Below are 19,854 nucleotides of genomic sequence, written 5' to 3' on the forward strand. Positions count from 1 at the left end.
GACCGCCGATGTTGATATACAGTGGGATGCGAAAGTTTGGGCAACCTTGTTAATCGTCATGATTTTCCTGTATAAATCGTTGGTTGTTACGATAAAAAATGTCAGTTAAATATATCATATAGGAGACACACACAGTGATATTTGAGAAGTGAAATGAAGTTTATTGGATTTACAGAAAGTGGGCTATAATTGTTTAAACAAAATTAGGCAGGTGCATAAATTTGGGCACCACAAAAAAGAAATGAAATCAATATTTAGTAGATCCTCCTTTTGCAGAAATTACAGCCTCTAAACGCTTCCTGTAGGTTCCAATGAGAGTCTGGATTCTGGTTGAAGGTATTTTGGACCATTCCTCTTTACAAAACATCTTTAGTTCATTCAGGTTTGATGGCTTCCGAGCATGGACAGCTCTCTTTAAGTCACCCCACAGATTTTCAATTATATTCAGGTCTGGGGACTGAGATGGCCATTCCAGAACGTTGTACTTGTTCCTCTGCATAAATGCCTTAGTTGATTTTGAGCAGTGTTTAGGGTCGTTGTCTTGTTGAAAGATCCAGCCCCGGCGCAGCTTCAGCTTTGTCACTGATTCCTGGACATTGGTCTCCAGAATCTGCTGATACTGAGGGGAATCCATGCGTCCCTCAACTTTGACAAGATTCCCAGTCCCTGCACTGGCCACACAGCCCCACAGCATGATGGAACCAGCACCATATTTTACTGTAGGTAGCAGGTGTTTTTCTTGGGATGCTGTGTTCTTTTTCCTCCATGCATAACGCCCCTTGTTATGGCCAAATAACTCAATTTTAGTTTCATCAGTCCACAGCACCTTATTCCAAAATGAAGCTGGCTTGTCCAAATGTGCTTTAGCCCACCTCAAGCGGCACTTTTTGTGCTGTGGGCAGAGAAAAGGCTTCCTCTGCATCACTCTCGCATACAGCATCTCCTTGTGTAAAGTGCGCCGAATGGTTGAACGATGCACAGTGACTCCATCTGCAGCAAGATGATGTTGTAGGTCTTTGGTGCTGGTCTGTGGGTTGACTCTGACTGTTCTCACCATTCGTCGCTTCTGTCTATCCGAGATTTTTCTTGCTCTGCCACTTCGATCCGTAACTTGAACTGAGCCTGTGGTCTTCCATTTCCTCAATGTGTTCCTAACTGTGGAAACAGACAGCTGAAATCCCTGAGACAGCTTTCTGTATCCTTCCCCTAAACCATGATGGTGAACAATCTTTGTCTTCAGGTCATTTGAGAGTTGTTTTGAGACCCCCATGTTGCTACTCTTCAGAGAAAATTAAAAGGAGGGAAACTTACAATTGACCCCCATAAATACTCTTTCTCATAATTGGATTCACCTGTGTATGTAGGTCAGAGGTTACTGAGCTTACCAAGCCAATTTGAGTTCCAATAATTAGTTCTAAAGTTTTTGGAATCAATAAAATGACAACAGTGCCCAAATATATGCACCTGCCTAATTTTGTTTAAACACTTTCTGTAAATCCAATAAACTTCATTTCACTTCTCAAATATCACTGTGTGTGTCTCCTATATGATATATTTAACTGACATTTTTTATCGTAACAACCAACGATTTATACAGGAAAATCATGACGATTAACAAGGTTGCCCAAACCTTCGCATCCCACTGTATGACTCTGATTAGCATCAGAAGGTCAGCATTAAATGTCGATGGTTGGCGTTGGATGTCAGGTGTTATCCTCGAGCTTCCAAGTCATGTACTACAGTAGGTTGTAGTGGGTTTTGCCATGATTGATGTAATAAATGAAAATCAGACCCCATATAGTACATTACCATCTCTTTCTACTGAAGATAGAACCGTCCCTGTACCTCACATGGAACCAGAGATCTCCCCATTCATTTCTCTAGTTGTTCTGCTAGATTTTTCAGGCTGGTAGTTAAGGGGCTGTGTCCTTTCTCCCTATCAAAGCTCAGGGGGCATGTCCTTTCTGTTGCAGCTCTTTCACTGTCACAGCTTCTAACAGCAGATATGGCTGGTGACCATTCAAGATTTAAACTGAGGGCATGTGACCAACTCAGTCAGGTAGTGCGGAAAAATAAAGAAAAGAACATACAGCAGGTGGCGCTATACAGATGCATTTTAGTGAATAACTCAGTGGCTATGCTTAATTTTTATTACATTTATTTGTAAAAATATTCAGATCCAGGTGCTGGTTTAAAAAATTTTGAATTTCTTTTTTGTGGAACAACTCCTTTTAAAGGCGATATGAGACTAAGCCCCAACCAGCAGGTGGCCGGAAAACAGAGGGGCAGGCCGGCGGCCCACTGTTTCAGAAGCTCCCATTGCAGTGCATGGTAACTACGGAGTGTAGCACAGCAAGCTATACTGTTTCGGAGTTGGGGAAAGAGTTATATAATATTTTAAGTGTTGAGTCTCCAAACTGGCGGAAAATAGAAAGTTTTTGATCCGTTTTCTTATTCCATCACATTCCTATGCCGCACTGAACATATTCTCCCCTCTTACCGCCGATTAGGTTTAGAATTTTTCAAGTATTTCCAGCCGTGCATCTTGTAGTAATGTAATTTCCAATATGAATAAAGATCTCTTATAATTTTCTTTTTTTTCTAATCCCAGTGAAAATTTGAGTAGAATTGAATATAATTGACTGCATGCTTTATTTTTTCTTCCAGCAACATTTAGATTTTAAATTAATTTTTCAAGGTCTTGCAGCACTTTCTGCTAGGCAGTGATGGGATTTCAGAGACGCGTTCACCTGGAGATCGCCCTGGGTAGCTGTCAATGCAATGTGCTATAAACTGGTTAGAATAAACCCATCTGCTGTCTCTAAGCTATACAAATTGAAGGATTTCTTGACTTCCTACAGCTTTTATTTTCCTGCGGAGCAAGCGTGAAATCTAACTAATGCATGGTATTAAGGAAAAAATATAACCTAATTGTTTATTGCAGACGGTTCTCCATCATAGATGACACTGTCCAAGGAACTTAAGTAAGGACCAAAAAAAGCTGAGAAGACTGACTGCTAATACCTACCCTACGTCAGTTATAGTAAAGATAGCGTTCCATTCTTCATACTAAAGAGCGCCTGCCTGTGAGCCCTTGTCCTTATCTTTCCGCTGCTGCCATGCCTTCCATAGGGTGGCAAACATCTTAAAGGGACAGGTGTTGGTATGCAACTGTCCCTTTGTGATTGAAGCATCCTCTAATCTGCCGCACCTTGGTTCCTGTTCGTTCGTGAAGATGGCACTGGTTCTGGGCTTTAGATTTGACTAATTGCTACCTCACCGTGAAATGCCATCTGCAGTCCCTCACCATCTACTATTGGAGGCCACTCAGGGGAAGCATCGTGGGCCTATCCTGCGCAAAGACCATACCCGTGTTACTCGTATTTGTGCAGTGTATAATACTGTGAGTGACGCAGCTTATCTATAATCTTAAATGGTACCTTTATGATACAATTCCTTTGGAACTTCAGTAATGAATTTTCAATGGATCCAGCTCCTTGGAATTTAGAATAAAACGTAACTTTTATTTGCATGATTAAAAGAACTCCAAGGTGTCCCCACGTTTTAAGTGTCATGGGCTTAATGAAGCACAATCTGCTCGAAACGCGCCCACCTGAGGACACCAAGGAGTTCTTTTACATTTACATGATTAAGTTACTTTTTATTGTAAATTCCAAGGCGCTGGATCCATTGAAAATTTGTTACTGAAGTCTCTCATGACCCCAGATTGGGGGATTCATCCGTGCTGTCTTTTCCTTCACATTACGGGAGTGTCTGGATTACGCAAATTCAGGTGAAGCTGTGAAAAACTTTTTTTTATTTCTTTTGGAAGGAACTACAAATCTCCTGAATACGCATTTTAAAAGTGGTTGCAGAGATTAATGTTGTAAGTATTAGCTTAGTTTAGCAGCCGCCAATTTATGGTCTCCAGCTTATTGGAATCAATTGGGGACGCGCACCCATAAAAGCCATTTAGTGGATGAGTGCTGTGGCCGTACTTTGCAGAATATTTTCTTCTGGCCTGTTATGGACATGGTCACAAGCACCACTGCAGACAATGATTGGCTTTAGTGGTCGTTTGGGGATACATCACCGCTGACGCCAGTCATTGGCTCCAGTGGCATATGTGACGCTGTCCGTACCCAACCAGAAGAAAACAAGCCTGTGACTCAAGGTTGGGCTAGCAGGAGCCAGCATGCAGGAACAGAGCAATAGGCGTTGGGTGAGTATGAATCTTTCAATAAGTGATGCAGCCACTTTTCACTTTTTTGGGGGCCGCTAAATCACCAGCATGCCATTACACAGCTGGAGTTTAGACTGCTATGAAACTGGTCCGTTACAGGATTACCTAGCAAAAGAAGTTATGGTAATGTTTACTGGAGATGATGGTACTCCTCTCCAGAGAGTACGGGCAGATGCACATCTCGCTTCACTGCTCATGTTCCTGATGCCACTGGAAAGGAGTCCAGGACTCGTCTCCAATAAATTCTAACTTCTTTTTCTATGAAATCTAGGGCTGCAACAATTATTCGAAGTAATTGATAATATTCGATAACGGGATTCATTGTCAACGAATCGTGTTATCGAATAATCGGCCGATTCGTTGCTATGCGGGCGGTCAGGCGCTATGCCTGCGGGTCCTTGAACTTTAGATCACCGCATCTTTATTACCTCACAATGAAGCTCCAGTAACAGGCAGAGCGGGCGGCGGCGTAACTTCACTTACGTGACGCGCATGCTCTGCCTGCTTCATTCGTAAAGTAGGTGGAGCAGGCGCGTCACGTGAGTAAGTGACGTTACGCCGCCGCCCGCTCTCCCTGTTACTGGAGCTTCATTGTAAGGTAAAAGAAGATGCGGTGATTTAAAGTAAAAGTTACTGCCGGTTAAGGAATACTTCTGTGAGCAGCGGGGCCAAGGCTGTTATGGGGAGGGGGGCGGTCTGTGTATGGCCCTGTTATGGGGAGGGGGATCTGTGGATGACACTGCTATGGGGGAGATCTGTGGATGACACATATAGCATAAGATTCTATATAGTGTCATCCATAGATCCACCCCATAGCATAGTCATCCACAGGTCCCCCTCCCCATAACATTGTAATCCACAGATCCCCCTCCCCATAACATTGTCATCCACAGATCCCCCTCCCCATAACAGTGTCATCCACAGATCCCCCTCCCCATAACAGTGCCATCCACAGATCCCCCTCCCCATAACAGTGCCATCCACATATCCCCCTCCCCATAACAGTGCCATCCACAGATCCCCCTCCCCATAACAGTGTCATCCACAGATCCCCATAACAGTGTCATCCACAGATCCCCCATAACAGTGTCATCCACAGATCCCCCATAACAGTGTCATCCACAGATCCCCCTCCCATAACAGTGTCATCCACAGATCCCCCTCCCATCAGTGTCATCCACAGATCCCCCTCCCATAACAGTGCCATCCACAGATCCCCCTCCCATAACAGTGCCATCCACAGATCCCCCTCCCATAACAGTGCCATCCACAGATCCCCCTCCCATAACAGTGCCATCCACAGATCCCCCTCCCCATAACAGTGCCATCCACAGATCCCCCTCCCCATAACAGTGCCATCCACAGATCCCCCTCCCCATAACAGTGCCATCCACAGATCCCCCTCCCCATAACAGTGCCATCCACAGATCCCTCTCCCATAACAGTGTACTCCACAGATCCCCCATAATAGTGCCATCCACAGATCCCCCCATAATAGTGCCATCCACAGATCCCCCCCATAACAGTGCCATCCACAGATCCCCCCCCATAACAGTGCCATCCACAGATCCCCCCCCATAACAGTGCCATCCACAGATCCCCCCCATAACAGTGCCATCCACAGATCCCCCCCATAACAGTGCCATCAACAGATCCCCCATAACGGTGCCATCAACAGATCCCCCCCATAATAGTGCCATCAACAGATCCCCCCCATAATAGTGCCATCCACAGATCCTCCCCATAATAGTGCCATCCACAGATCCCCCCATAATAGTGCCATCCACAGATCCCCTCCATAATAGTGCCATCCACGGATCCCCCCATAATAGTGCTGTAACGGAACGCCTAGCACCCTGACCGGGTACCTCCGTCGATATATGCTCTTAGTGCTTCCAGAGGACTCCAAGCACTCCACTTGACACCGTACGCACTGCAGACCCCACGAACCGCCGCAGCTTGGTTGGGGTCTCACCGTCCTACACCCACGCTGGATCCAAGACTGGGCTTCAGCTTCCAGTGGGTGAACCTCTCCTACATCCAGAGAGCAGGAACCATGAACAAGCTCTTACAAGAGCTTATACTCAGGGGAGTATTGTGATATAGCAATCCCCAAGAGTGTAGTTATCGCATTCCCTAAACATGAGCCAAAACTTCATGAAGGTATAAAAGCAACCACTTTATTCTAACACACATGCATTTTATACACATCTTCCAAAAAGGCCACCACCCACAGGGTTTTGTAAATACAGCCAATCACATGCATTTACAGTATTCAAACCTCCCCAGCAATTGTACACAAAATCCCCTTCCCTCTGTCTGTAACGCAATAAACAAAATACAATGAGCATTGTCTGAGATGCAATTAACTAACACAATGAGCATTGTCTGAGACGCAATCCACAAAATACAATTACCAAACGTAATGGACTAACTTGAACCCTGGTCTAATTCGTGGGGGTGAGAGTTCAAGTTAGTCCTTTGTGAACAAATGAGGCCTGGCTGATGAGAGGGCCCATAATCCTGGGGCAAGAGGCTAGTAGCCAGGCCCCTCCAAAACCCAGTGGCGAGGTTGGTTTCGCCACAAGTGCCATCCACAGATCCCCTCCATAACAGTGCCATCCACAGATCCCCTCCATAACAGTGCCATCCACAGAACCCCTCCATAACAGTGCCATCCACAGAACCCCTCCATAACAGTGCCATCCACAGAACCCCTCCATAACAGTGCCATCCACAGAACTCCTCCATAACAGTGCCATCCACAGAACCCCTCCATAACAGTGCCATCCACAGAACCCCTCCATAACAGTGCCATCCACAGAACCCCTCCATAACAGTGCCATCCACAGAACGCCCCCATAACAGTGGCATCCACAGATCCCCCCCCCATAATATTGCCATCTACAATTTGTTTTAATATGGCTTTTGAACATAATTTTTCAAGTAAAATCATATAAACCCCTTTTTTTGTCATTTTGGTGTTTTTTCCCGATTAATCGATGAAATTATCGACAACTAATCGATTATTCAAATAATCGTTAGCTGCAGCCCTAATGAAATCCTGTAGTAGCCTGGTTTCACAGGGGAGTTGCTAAAAAAGCTAAAGCCCAGCTCACTGGCGGATCCGGGGAAGGGGGAGAGGGATTCCGATCGCCCTGCTACTCTAAACAGTGTCCGGACTGGTGCGGTTCTGGGCGTCCTACTATCCCCTGTGCAGCCTCTCGCTCGCGCTCTCTCTCTCCGGCGCCGGTCTCTCTCTTCTCCTCTCTATTCCAGCTCTAATATGGAAAGTGTGTAAACCCGCACTGGATTCCGGGTCTGGCTGCAGGCGTGCGCTGCGGTTTGCGGCTCGTCCGCTCTGCGCTGTGATGTAAACAAGTTCCCCACCTGCTTGGGCCTCTCCCTGCCATTGGCAGCCGCGCTCAGCCAGACTCAAACACCCACCAGGCACAGGCGGAAAATTAACACGCGCGCCTCTGTGTGCTCCGAGCAGCCGCTCACGTCCCCTGCCTTATGTAGCAGGGCTGAGGGTGCTGCACGGGCGGAAGAGGTTCTGCGGCAGCCACTCACTGAGTATGCTGCTGCAGAACCTCAGCCAGGACAAGATGTTCTGCAGCAGCTCCCTGTGCAGACTGGTTGCTTGCATTAAACCTGCAAATAACATCTGCCAGTGTGATGGACAGCTCAGCCTGACAAGATGTTCTGCAGCAGCAGCATCAGTGCACTCCAAGGCTTCAGCTGCTGCAGAACCTTAACCAGGCAAGATGTTCTGCAGCAGCACAGACTGGAAGTGCCCCTCCCGAGACCAGGCTCTGGATCCGCCATTGGCCTAGCTGCATAACAGCATGCTGGTAGTTTAGCAGCCCGAAAGCAAGCGGCAGGTTCCCTTTAAACTCCTCCAGAACATTTTGTAGTGCTTTATCTTTTATGTTTTGTCCTTCTGACACAAGGCATAGGCTGAAAGGTTCCAGACACTTTGTTCCATGTGTCTGCACTTCTGGAAAACATTCTTAAGAAACTCTTGAGACATGATGACAGATGAAGGCAATTATCTTGATGGTTTGATGCGTTCCAAGGATAGAGGTGCAGGAATGTGATTAGCTGTAAGGTTTTTCTTCAGACCTGCTCACAGATCTGATTCTCTGTGGTGAGGACCAAACATGAATGCAATAAGAGAACTGCAGGGAATATTGGAAAGTAAGAGTTACACAGTATTTCTTTTTAATTTTTAATCTGAAACAAATACAGGTATTAGCCTGGATAAAATGCAGTGCATTACAAGTATACAATGGATATGTTTCTATCTAGGAGATACATGTGTAACAGGTAGTAATGGAAGAATCCGTTTTTGTTCCCTCCAGGTACTGAACAGAACATGGTCCATGTGTCGTGATATGTCTCCTGATTTTTTCTTTTTTCTTTTTTTGCAGGGCATATTCAACATGATTGTGGAAGTGCCACGATGGACTAATGCAAAGATGGAGGTTAGTTACAATATATATTAGCATACTGTATACTCTATGGAAAAACTACCTTCCATCTCCACTTTCCTTGTACTCTTCCCTCATACTGTGTAGACTCCATTTTACATGGTTGGTCCTCACCCACTGAAAACATGAATAGAATCTTGTTTTTGTGTTCAGGATCATTCCTTTTGACACCAACACACCATCCGAGCATTGGTTACCAATGTTCAGCATACCCCAGTCCGAGATACCAGTACATGTAAAGGCAGGACAAATAACTGTTGGTGGCCAAGGTGATGCTTCAAGAACATGGCGCTTTCTAGCATGATAGATGTTGGGCGGACAGAAATTCAGCTAGTTGTCCCTAGTGTTGACATTTTTAAAAGGAACGCTAGTAAATCATTAAGGCAGAACATTGCTTTAAAAAAAAAAACACATTGCACCCCAACGTCCCTATGGTGCTCTTCCACCTACCCACCTCTGAGGACATATACCGTACAGTATTTCTATGTTTCTCAGAGTGAAACTGGTCAGAAAAAATTGCCAAAGGAATTGTCTCATGAAGACCACTCCAATCTACATGGCCGGTTAGTATGTAGGATGATATCTATATGCCCTGTCATTGTACATCTCCTGTGTCAATGGAGGGTTTTTGGTTACCTTAATTCCGCTATACTATATCCAAACTGGTGATGCTGTTTAAAGATGACCATATACATTAGATTGCTGGCAGTTGTACAAATCAGGAGGATCAGCCAACATAACCCTAATGCATCATTATTATTGTATGTATATAGCACCAAAATATTCAGCAGTGCTGTACAAAAATCGTTCACCTGCAGGGATGCACCTAGCCTTTCTGCTGCCTGAGGCGAAAACCGAAAACTCTGCCCCCTCTTCCTAATGCAAATTTCTTAACCTAGCCCCTTCCTTTCAGCCCATGGGCCTTCGGCTGCCCTCCTCTTGCCCCCGCCTGGTGTTGCCTGAGGCGATCACCTCACCTGGCCTCATTGGTGGTGCACCCCTGTTCCCATGGGGGCACACAATGTAAATTCTAAATGAATCGAATCAATCAGTATGTTTTTAGAGCATGGGAGGTAACCAGAGTATCTAGAGGAAACCCGTGCAGGGTAGAACATACAAACTCCACTGATACTGACCGTGTATGGCAAGGGTATGATAACTACAGTGTAGTACATCTGAGGACTGCAGGCTATAATCATGACCCAAATACTTTTGGTATTTGCATGTAATCTACTGTCTGTGGCCCAACAAGGACAATAAATTTGCTTGTGGGTCCCACATATGTTGGCTGGATCTGCCAAGAAATACGTCATGTTCATGGCCAGCTTTAATGCCAAAAAACAGTTTCAAGTATGTAACGATATAATCTTGAATAATGGATAAAGACTTCACCATTTTCCTTTTTTCCACCAAAAACGTTTCCATCATCCGATGCAGTTCTGCCAGTAATTGCAAAAGGAACACACAGCATGAAGCTAAATGAATCTTTTATTGTACGCTCTTCCCGACATCTTTTTAAAGGGAACCTGTCAGCAGAGTGGCGGTTATTAAACTACCAGCATGTTGCTGTAGGCCTGCCTTTTGTAGACTTGTACCTGTTGAAATCATCAGTATGCAGGAGATAAAAAAGTAACCACAGGGCTGCATGTTGCTCTGCTCTAGTCATTTGTCCGGTGCTGCAGTCACGGTTATAATCAATCATTCTTGCTTGGCATAGATAACGCACCCGGAGACCCTGATTACCACCGAGACTAGTCATGGCTGCAGCACCAGTGAGATCACTAGTGGAGAGCAGGGTTGCCAACCTAATTATTATTTTTAAAAAAATTTGGTGTGGAATTTTTTTTAAAAAAAACATGGACAGTCAACATTTTTTACAGACAAATTGGAAAAATATAATGAACTATAAAGATTCTAAGTAATACATGTCTATAGATCAGATACTAATACTGAACACATTACAAGCAATTACTCTGAAGTCTAAAATGCTGAGATTTACAATCAAACGGACCTGCTCAAGGACCACCAACCTCCAAATTAAATTACAGACACATCAAATTTTTTTCACGGACACTGGTGAAAAGTCCCCTATTTTTACGGACTGTCCAGGACGGTTGGCAACCTTGGTAGAGAGCAACACGCAGTACTATTATTACTGCATACTGACACTGGCAATTTCAACAAAGACAAGTCTATAAAGGTAGTTTACTCCCTACAATAGCATTCTGGTAGTTTAGTAACCACCATTCTGCTGACGGGTTCCCTTTAAAATATACAGCGTTTATGGTGAGCGGTGACTCAGTCTTTAATAGGCATAAAGTTAAAAATGGATGAGTCATGTCATACATACTGTATATGCACATTAAGTTTGTAAAGTGAAAAAATAATGACCTAATTTATTGCGGGGAATGAATAAAGCCAATTGTACGTTCTGCACCCATCCATTCAATCTATAATGTCCTCTGGCTGGTCCAGAACTGATGGATCATGTTACAGTAGCTATAACAGCCTCACGTTTACCATATTGAATTACAATGCTGCTTCAATGTCTGTTTATCCTTGACACCATAAGATGGATTATCTTGATCCCAAGCGTTTTTCCTTGCTTTTTTATATTGGATCTTCTGAAAACGAACGTGAGATAAAAGAAACTTGTAAGAACAGACCATGACTTGAGTTGCTTGATGTGCGGGGGTTTTCGGCTAACTTGTGTTGAAGCTATGACGTTGTTCATGCCTCACTGCTCACATTTTAAAGCTTATTTTTAAAGACTGGAACTCTTTCTGGGCTTCCAGTATTAACTGTTCTTGCTTTTGTTTCCAGATTGCCACAAAAGACCCATTGAATCCCATCAAACAAGATGTGAAGAAAGGCAAGCTGCGTTACGTGGCCAACGTGTTCCCTCACAAGGGTTATATATGGAATTATGGAGCCATCCCACAGGTAATAATAAGCATTTAAAGCCACAAACGCGGGATAAATTTGAACACTGCCTGTGTTCCCAAGTAGTAATTACGATGCCAAGCACTGTGTGGTAGCTTTATATAACATCTTGTAAAATCTGTTTAGAGTGTAGAGTTTGTGCCAGAGGATTCCCAGCACTAGCATATAATCAGAAAACTGCTATTTTTTATGATATTACAGTGGTTTTGTTGCCGTCAGTGATTTACCCTCTTCAGCTACTATTTTCGGGCTGTTCCTCTACTTCTGGACAGCTCACTTATTTGTCTAGTATCTTTAAGCCTACCATTACACTAAAGACAGGGATCCTCTATTCAGCCTCTAAGGCCTATGGTAAGATTTAGAAATTTCCATTCTAAAATTTACAACTGTCCTCTTGCTAACAAATGCTAAATTAGCAAGATGTGTTCTAACAAATTCATATAAACTGGGTACAGTTATGTCTAAAAATGTACATAATTTTTACATCTAGAAGGTAGGGGATCCTCATGAATGGGAGCTCTGTTCTGACTACAAACTGCAGCGAATACATAAAAACAGTCAACCGCTCAAAAAATCCCATAGCTCTTACAGGGAACATAGGGTGTAATGTTGTAAGAGCCAAGAATCCTATTTGGATAATGGATCATGCGCAATGAGGAGTGGGCCATTGTATCCAACCGGGTGTAAAATGAATTAAAAAAACGATTGTTTTAGTATAAAATAAACTGCATCAAGGGAAGAAAATGGCAGGTAACGTATCTTACATGGCATCTATCTATATAGGTGTGTGGAGAGAGGCAGTGAGGTAAGCAGCAGTCAGTGTGGAGCATGTCTCTTAAGTTAAAGGGGTTATCTCTTGACTAATGTAAAAAATGAAAATCAGACATCATATAGTACATGACAATCTCTTTCTAGCAAAGCTAGAACCATCTATGTACCTCACATGGATCCTGAGATTTCCCCATTTTCTGTTCTGTTAGATTTATATCAAGCTGAAAGCTCAAGGGGAGTGTCTTTTATGCTACGGCCAAGGGGGCGTGTCCATGCTTTCCCTATCACAGCTCAGGGAACAGTTGAAGGATGAAACTGAGCATGTGCGGTCATCTCAGTGTATGGCAGGTGCAGCACTATGAAGTGCCTTTTGCATGTGGCATTAGAAGAATTTTGATATCTCTGACTTTTAGTCTAACCAGTCCTCTAGCGCCGTTCTATGGAAGCAGTAGGTTTAAAGAGCACACCAAATGCTTGAAATAACTTCTTTATTAACGTCAACTTTTCTTCATTTAACACTGCCACCTCCGCAGCAGATAGTCCATGTACAAAACACGTGTTGAATAAAGTATCATAAAATGGCGGTATGCATAATATGGCGGTATGCATAATATGGTGTCATTCAACATAAAATGGTCGATATATTTCTCTCTGGAGTATCTGTACTCTCACTTTAAATTATTTTAAGCACTTTATGATCTCTCTGAGAAGTATATCTGAGGTTAACCAATAGTTCACTTGCTCTACTTGGTTTGCAGTTTGCTCTATACAATTGCTTATGATCTGGTATGAGCAGTTCGCATTTGTATGCAATTTGTTTGGATTGTATGATTGTATCGCTCAGTAGTTCATTTGTATGGTTGAACTGTAAGTAAACATACATATAACCAGTTCAGTATACAGTTCTAATCACTATATTAACAGTAGGAACTAGGGTTGTTGCGGGTATCGAAATTTCGATACCCAATCGATACTTCTGTCCCGGTATCGATACGATACCGGGATTTCCATTTTTTCGATACTGGGCTGCGCTTCTGCGCAGTCTAGTATCTCTGAACATGAGAGCGCTGCTCTCAGCGCGCTCATGTTCTCTCAGCAGCACGGGGAGAAGGAAGCAGTCTCTCCCTCCCCCTGTGCTGCTGCTGCCGCCGCTGCCGCCAATGAGAAGAGAGGGGTGGAGGAGGGGCGGGCGCACTGCGCCATCAATGATAGTACTTTTCCTACACAGAGCCGCGCCCAGCGATGTCCCAGCACTCACCATTAGTCCTGGGCGCCGCTCCGTTTGCCCGCTGTGCCCCATTACTGTCTCCTCTCCTGCTCCACATGCTGATTACTATCGGAGGGATGGGGAGGAGACATCAGCTTCTCTAGTGGGCGTTCCTTCCTGCGCTGCGATTGGACAGCGCTACAGCCAGGGAGAAGGAACGCCCACTAGTGAAGCTGATGTCTCCTCCCCATCCCTCCGATAGTAATCAGCATGTGGAGCAGGAGAGGAGACAGTAATGGGGCACAGCGGGCGAACGGAGCGGCGCCCAGGAATAATAGTAAGTGCTGGGACATCGCTGGGCGCCGCTCTGTGTAGCCTAATACTGAAAGTCTGGACCCAGGAAAAGTAGACTTTAACCCATAATACAGGAGGCGGGTGCCGGTAGCAGAATCGCATTGCCGGCATCCTGCCCCTGACACCCGCCTCCTGTATTAAGGGGTAATTATCATTGGTGGTGCAGTGTGCCCCTTCTCCCCCCCCCCCCCTCAACCCCGCATCCCATTAAAATCATTGGTGCCGGCCCCTCTCTACCACCCCAGTATTAAAATCATTGGTGGCAGTGGCCACAAGGTCCTCTCCCCTCCCCCTCATTGGTGGTGCAGTGGCAGCTTCTGATCGGAGCCCCAGCTGTGTAAGCCTGGGGCTCCGATCAGTTGCCATGGCAGCCAGGACGCTACTGAAGCCCTGGCTGCCATGGTAACATCCGTGATGCTGTGTGCACAGAGCACAGAGCAGCAGGGACAGTGTGAAGTCCTAATTACCCTGATAGAGCTCTATCAGGGTGAATAGGACAAGGGATGAAAAGATCCCAGGTTCTGGCCCCTAGGGGGGGGAATCGTTATTAAATAAAAAGTGTAAAAAAAAAAGGAAAAAAATACCCCACCAACATATGAAGTATGAATCACCCCCTTTTCCCAATTTCACATATAAAATGTATAAATAATAAACATATTACATATTGCCACGTCAGAAAAGTCCAAACTATTAAAATATAAAAAAAATCTATGCGGTGAACGCCAGAACAGAAAAAATAAAAAAATACTGCGCGATTCGCCATTTTTTAAAATGCAGAATGCATGTGGCTTTTTTTTTTTTCACGTGGTATCGAATGGTATCGAGTATCGCAATACTTTTTCATGGTATCGAAACCGAATAAAAAAATTGGTATCGCAACAACTCTAGTAGGAACATTATATAACTGTTCTAAATACCTATTTTGGCCTCTCTGCTTCCATAAAACACAGCTCTTAGTGGAGTGAATGTCTGTTCAGATTCTCTCCTCTGGTGTAATGATTCTAGCAGCTCCTGCTAGGGGAATTTCCCCGCAGTGTGTGAGGCTGACTGTGATTGGTCAAAACTCCTTGCTGTGTGTGAGGCTGGCTGTTATTTGTCGAGACTCCTGCCCAGCAACAACAGTTTAACTCTATGCTTTCTGTTGTTTCTCTTGTGTCATTGAGCTTACCTTACATTATATAATGAATCTTTTTCTGCTTCTGTGGACATAAAATATAACTATTACATGACATCCAAACATGAAGGCACTGTGAATAACTCTGCTTTTGTCTTTAACACACAAACATAGGAACTGTATTAAGGTTATTGGCAGGTCTAGCTGTATAAACACACAAGCTATATTAGCAACCTAGGACAGGTCTTAGCTGGCCGGCTACACAGTGAGCAGGTCAAAGAAATAAGAAAAAAAAACGCATGCGGCGTTATACAGATGCATTTTATTGAATAACTCAGTGGCTATGTTAAATTTTTAAATACATGCAATTACAAAAGTATTCAGATTCAGGTGCTGGTTTGAAAATTGTAGAATATTTTTTGTGGGGCAACCCCTTTAAGTAAACAGAAGACAGGGAACATTGCCAAGGCACAAAATGGCCCACTTTAGAGCTATTTTTCTAATAAAATGTACAATTTCAGTAAAGTATATAAAAAAAAAATGGTCAGTATCACCACTGTGCCTACACATTACAAAAAAAATGACAGTTCAAGTTCACACACCATTTATTTGGTCAATTATTTCCATCAGTTATTGTCAGCTAAAACCAGTACTGAAGCCTACTCAAAGATAAAGTATAATGGAAAGATCTACACCTGTTCTGTGTTTTTGATCCACTCCTGGTTTTGTCTCCAAATAACTGACCAAATAAGGCTACTTTCACATTGGCATTAGCAGGGTCCAGCAGGGGAACAGTCTGCCGGATCCGTACTAACACTAGCCCATGTGTGCTGCCGGAAGTCCGGAGGTCTGGTGCAGCACGGCAAATATGCCGGGAGGCGGCCGGACAACCTTTGTGATCTACCAGCTTGGAGGCTTATTACAACGTCCATCTCCAACATCCAAGCAGGGTGGTATCTGAGGTGGTAAGAACTTGATACAATTATATGGCATTAGTGATATTCAATATGGTAGAAACCCTTTAAGGACAGTTATTGGCTCAACAGCCATTAAAGGATAACATAACTAATTTTTTATTTTTATTTGCTAGTTTATTAGAGCTAGGCATGTATACCCGAGTTAGTCAATGATTGCCAAAAGATCTGTAATTACCTTATATTAACAGCTATCATTAATGTCTCCTGTCCCTTTCCATGGCTCCCTTAAAAGACCGTTGCTAGGGCTCATCTGTCTCCGGCTAGAAAGACAGAGGGGCGGTCCTTCACACTGCATGCCTGCATTAGGCTTCAGAGTGAGGAGGCGTGTCTCTCAGTAATCCAATCTGATTGGCTGGCAGGAAGCTGCTGGCTACAGCAAGTTTTTGTATGTGACCTGAGGGAATGCAGTTTTGGCCTCAGAACTGGCAAAGGAGTCCTTGAGAAGATCCTCATAATGTAGGATTCAAAACAGCCGTAACTAAGGGGAAAACTCAAGGAAAACAGTGGTAAGTGAAGAAACTAAAGATTGCTTTATGCATAATGCTGCTGCAGCAGTAACATATGCTAAAATAGATTTTTTTATGAAACTATGACAGTTATCCTTTAATACAGCACTGACTTATGTGCAGCACTGATTTATTTTAAGCCATATTCCGTGGCACATTATATGCATGACTCCATATGTTTCAAATTATTGCACCTGTCCCTTCAATGTGGTTTTGAATTGTTTTTATGAATGCATTTTTATTTAAAAAAAAAATTTTTTTATTTTTTTTATTAACTTCATTTATGATAAATATAAAATCGCTACCGTATTTTCCGGCGTATAAGACGACCCCCAACTTTTCCAGTTAAAATATAGGGTTTGGGCTATACTCGCCGTATAAGACTACCCCTCCAACGCAACCTACTTTGGCATCAAGATGTGCAGGTAATTGTTGTGCAATTCTAGTCTTTTGCCTTAGTACCATATTATGCCTTTCCAAGAAGCTAGTACACCAGGATACAGTGGCCTAAAATCTGTTGCTGTGATCTGGGTTAGATTTGGCCCACTGAAGTGCAAACAAACGTATTTTATTTCGTGTCACTATATAACCGTTTTGGCGATGCTCATTCACCATGTCTGCTACATGTTTTTAGAGTTCTGGCCAATGTGGGGTGCCTCTTAATGCACACTTACCCCTTGGCATACTATTTAATGCTTTATCATTGGCTTTCCAGTACCGAACCATCTTTTCTGTTACTCCATATTGTCTTGCAGCAGCGCAGTTATTATGTTCCATGGCAAAGTTTACAACTTTAAGTTTGAAACTGGCTTCATATTTCTTTCTTCTTGCTGGTAGAGCCATGATGGGGTCTTGACTGTTAGCCATTTGTATACTGTACTGTATGTACTGGTGCTGTACTGTATGTACTGGTGCTGTACTGTATGTACAGATACTGGTGCTGTACTGTATTCACCACCACATATATCTGCTCCCCAGATAGTCTCTGTTTTTTCACCACAGATAAGATGCACACCAAACTTCATTAGAGATCCGCCGTTCCAAAATTAGAATTGTCTGAAGTGCAGATGCTCCTGCTTCCCCCTGCCTTTCCTCAGAATCGCCAATCCAACCCAGTATACAACATTTAGCCAATTACGGCAAGCGATGTACTGGTATTTTCTGTGCAGACTGCATACAAAGCCTGCTTGGATTGGGTGGGTCAGCTCTCCCTGCCTGCCCAGCCCTCCCTGTCTTCAAGACGATCTGAGCGGTAGTACGCAATGTGATACTGCCGGCATGAGAAAACCAATGAGAGCAGGGAGAGGGGGCTGCTTCAGGAGTGGCTGGCCAGCGCACGGTGGCTCAGCTAGCCTCCAGTCCGGCTAGGAAGTAAGTTTCAGCACGCCGTATACCGGCATATAAGACGACACCCAGCGTATAAGACGACCCCCGACTTTTGAGAAGATTTTCATGTGTTAAAAAGTCTTATACGCAGGAAAATTCAAGTATATTAAAGATTTTTTCACTGCATTATTCCAGACTAATTCGGCTGGGGGAGTGCGTACCCATTATTTATTTGGAATTCTTGCTTATTGTCAGGCATTGGGTAAGCGTGAGGGTAGTGCACCCCCATTTCATTTACCCTACAGAGGTGAGCCACTGTAAAACACATATATATATATATATATATATATATATATAATATATCCACCATTGTTCCACATGTTCATGGATTTAGAAATTAAAAGAAGAATTCCTGCACTTACTCTCTCTAACGGCACCTAAGTACCAGTGACTAGAAGTGGGGGTTCTACCACATCTGCTGTCCTCTAAGTTATACGTAGTATCTATATGTGGCACTGTCGCGCCTACCTGTACTTGTAGAGGAGAGTCCGCGATGTTGATGTGTAGTGGTGAATACTAGATACAGTAGTTGTCCCGATCCTCCAGTCCGGTGGAAACAGTCAGGCTGTGTAGTTGGGAAACATGCCCCGGCCGTCAGCACTTTTCCTATTCAAATAAGCTTGCACTCCAGATTGGAGCACCGGTCACGCTAGCTTACAGCTACAGGGATAGAGTCCTCTGGCCTGTGCTTCTCCTTTAAAAGGAGGACTCTATTCCTGAGGAAGAAAGGCGATCATTTCGAAATGCGTCGGATTTTTGGTCCACAACAGCTCTTGCAGCTGTAAGCCAGCGTGACCTCACCGGCACTCCGATATGGAATGCAAGCTTTTTTGAGTAGGAAACGTACTGCCAGCAAGGGCACTTTTCAACTACACAGGCGTGACTGTGCCACATATAGATACTACTTATAACTTAGAGAATAGCAGACGTGGTAGAAACCCCACTTCTAGTCACTGGTACTTAGGGGCAGTTAAAGAGTAAGTGCAGGAATTGTTCTTTTATTTCTTCAATTTGTCATTGCAGCAATCACCTTCCTTGCAGCATACTCACAACATTTTTAAGTAAGAGCGCCAGTAAACTTTTTATTTGGATTTAGAAATTACATTAATATTGAGGCTGCTTAAAGTGGTTCTCCGGGAATAAAGAAAATGAAAATACTTAAAAATTACTTTTTTATAAATATATTTCCAAATACCTTTCATTAGTTGTAATGGCTTGTTTTGTCTGGGGAGCAATCAGCAGGGAAAATAAAATGTCTGCCATCCTATTAGTACACACAAAACCTGTCCTAATCACACAGCAGGACAATATATATTATTGTATTTATAACGTAATATTTACCGTATTTTTCGCTTTAAAAGACGCACTTTTTTCCCCCAAAAGAGGGGGGGAAATGACAGTGCGTCTTATAAAACGATGGTTGACTTTTTTTTACAGGGCTGACACGGATGTATCGCCGGCCGCTATGCTGCACAGTGTGGCCGGCGATACATCAGTCACAGTGCGGGGAGGGAGGAGGGGCTAGAGGCAACTCACAGTGGGGCCCGATGCAGTCACTGTAGTACACCGGGCCCCGCGCACAGAAGTCTCTTCGTATGTAAAATCTTTCATTAATCCTTTATATCGTAAATCGCTCTCCTTTTGATAAACTTCACTAGCCTAATCGCCTGCATCAGTACTCACTATGAATGTAGCGTGCACAGAAGTCTCTTCGTATGTAAAATCTTTCATTAATCCTTTATACCGTAAATCGCTCTCCTTTTGATAAACTTTACTAGCCTAATCACCTGCATCAGTACTCACTATGAATGTAGCGTGCGGTCCGCCCGGCGTGTGACTGACGCAGGCGATTAGGCTAGT

The 19,854-nt window shown here is 43.8% G+C and overlaps 1 protein-coding gene across 1 annotated transcript in view; it reads left to right on the forward strand.

Annotated features, from left to right (window-relative positions):
* Nucleotides 1–19,854, forward strand: part of PPA1 (inorganic pyrophosphatase 1) — a 156,733-nt gene that overhangs the window by 74,089 nt on the left and 62,790 nt on the right. Inside the window, exons 3-4 of the mRNA XM_040434746.1 lie at nt 8,677–8,730; nt 11,560–11,679. Coding sequence (XP_040290680.1) covers nt 8,677–8,730; nt 11,560–11,679 — 174 coding nt within the window. The remainder of the gene's footprint in view (nt 1–8,676; nt 8,731–11,559; nt 11,680–19,854) is intronic.

Source organism: Bufo bufo, chromosome 6 (genome assembly GCF_905171765.1).
Source record: "Bufo bufo chromosome 6, aBufBuf1.1, whole genome shotgun sequence".
In the NCBI taxonomy this organism is placed as follows: domain Eukaryota; kingdom Metazoa; phylum Chordata; class Amphibia; order Anura; family Bufonidae; genus Bufo; species Bufo bufo.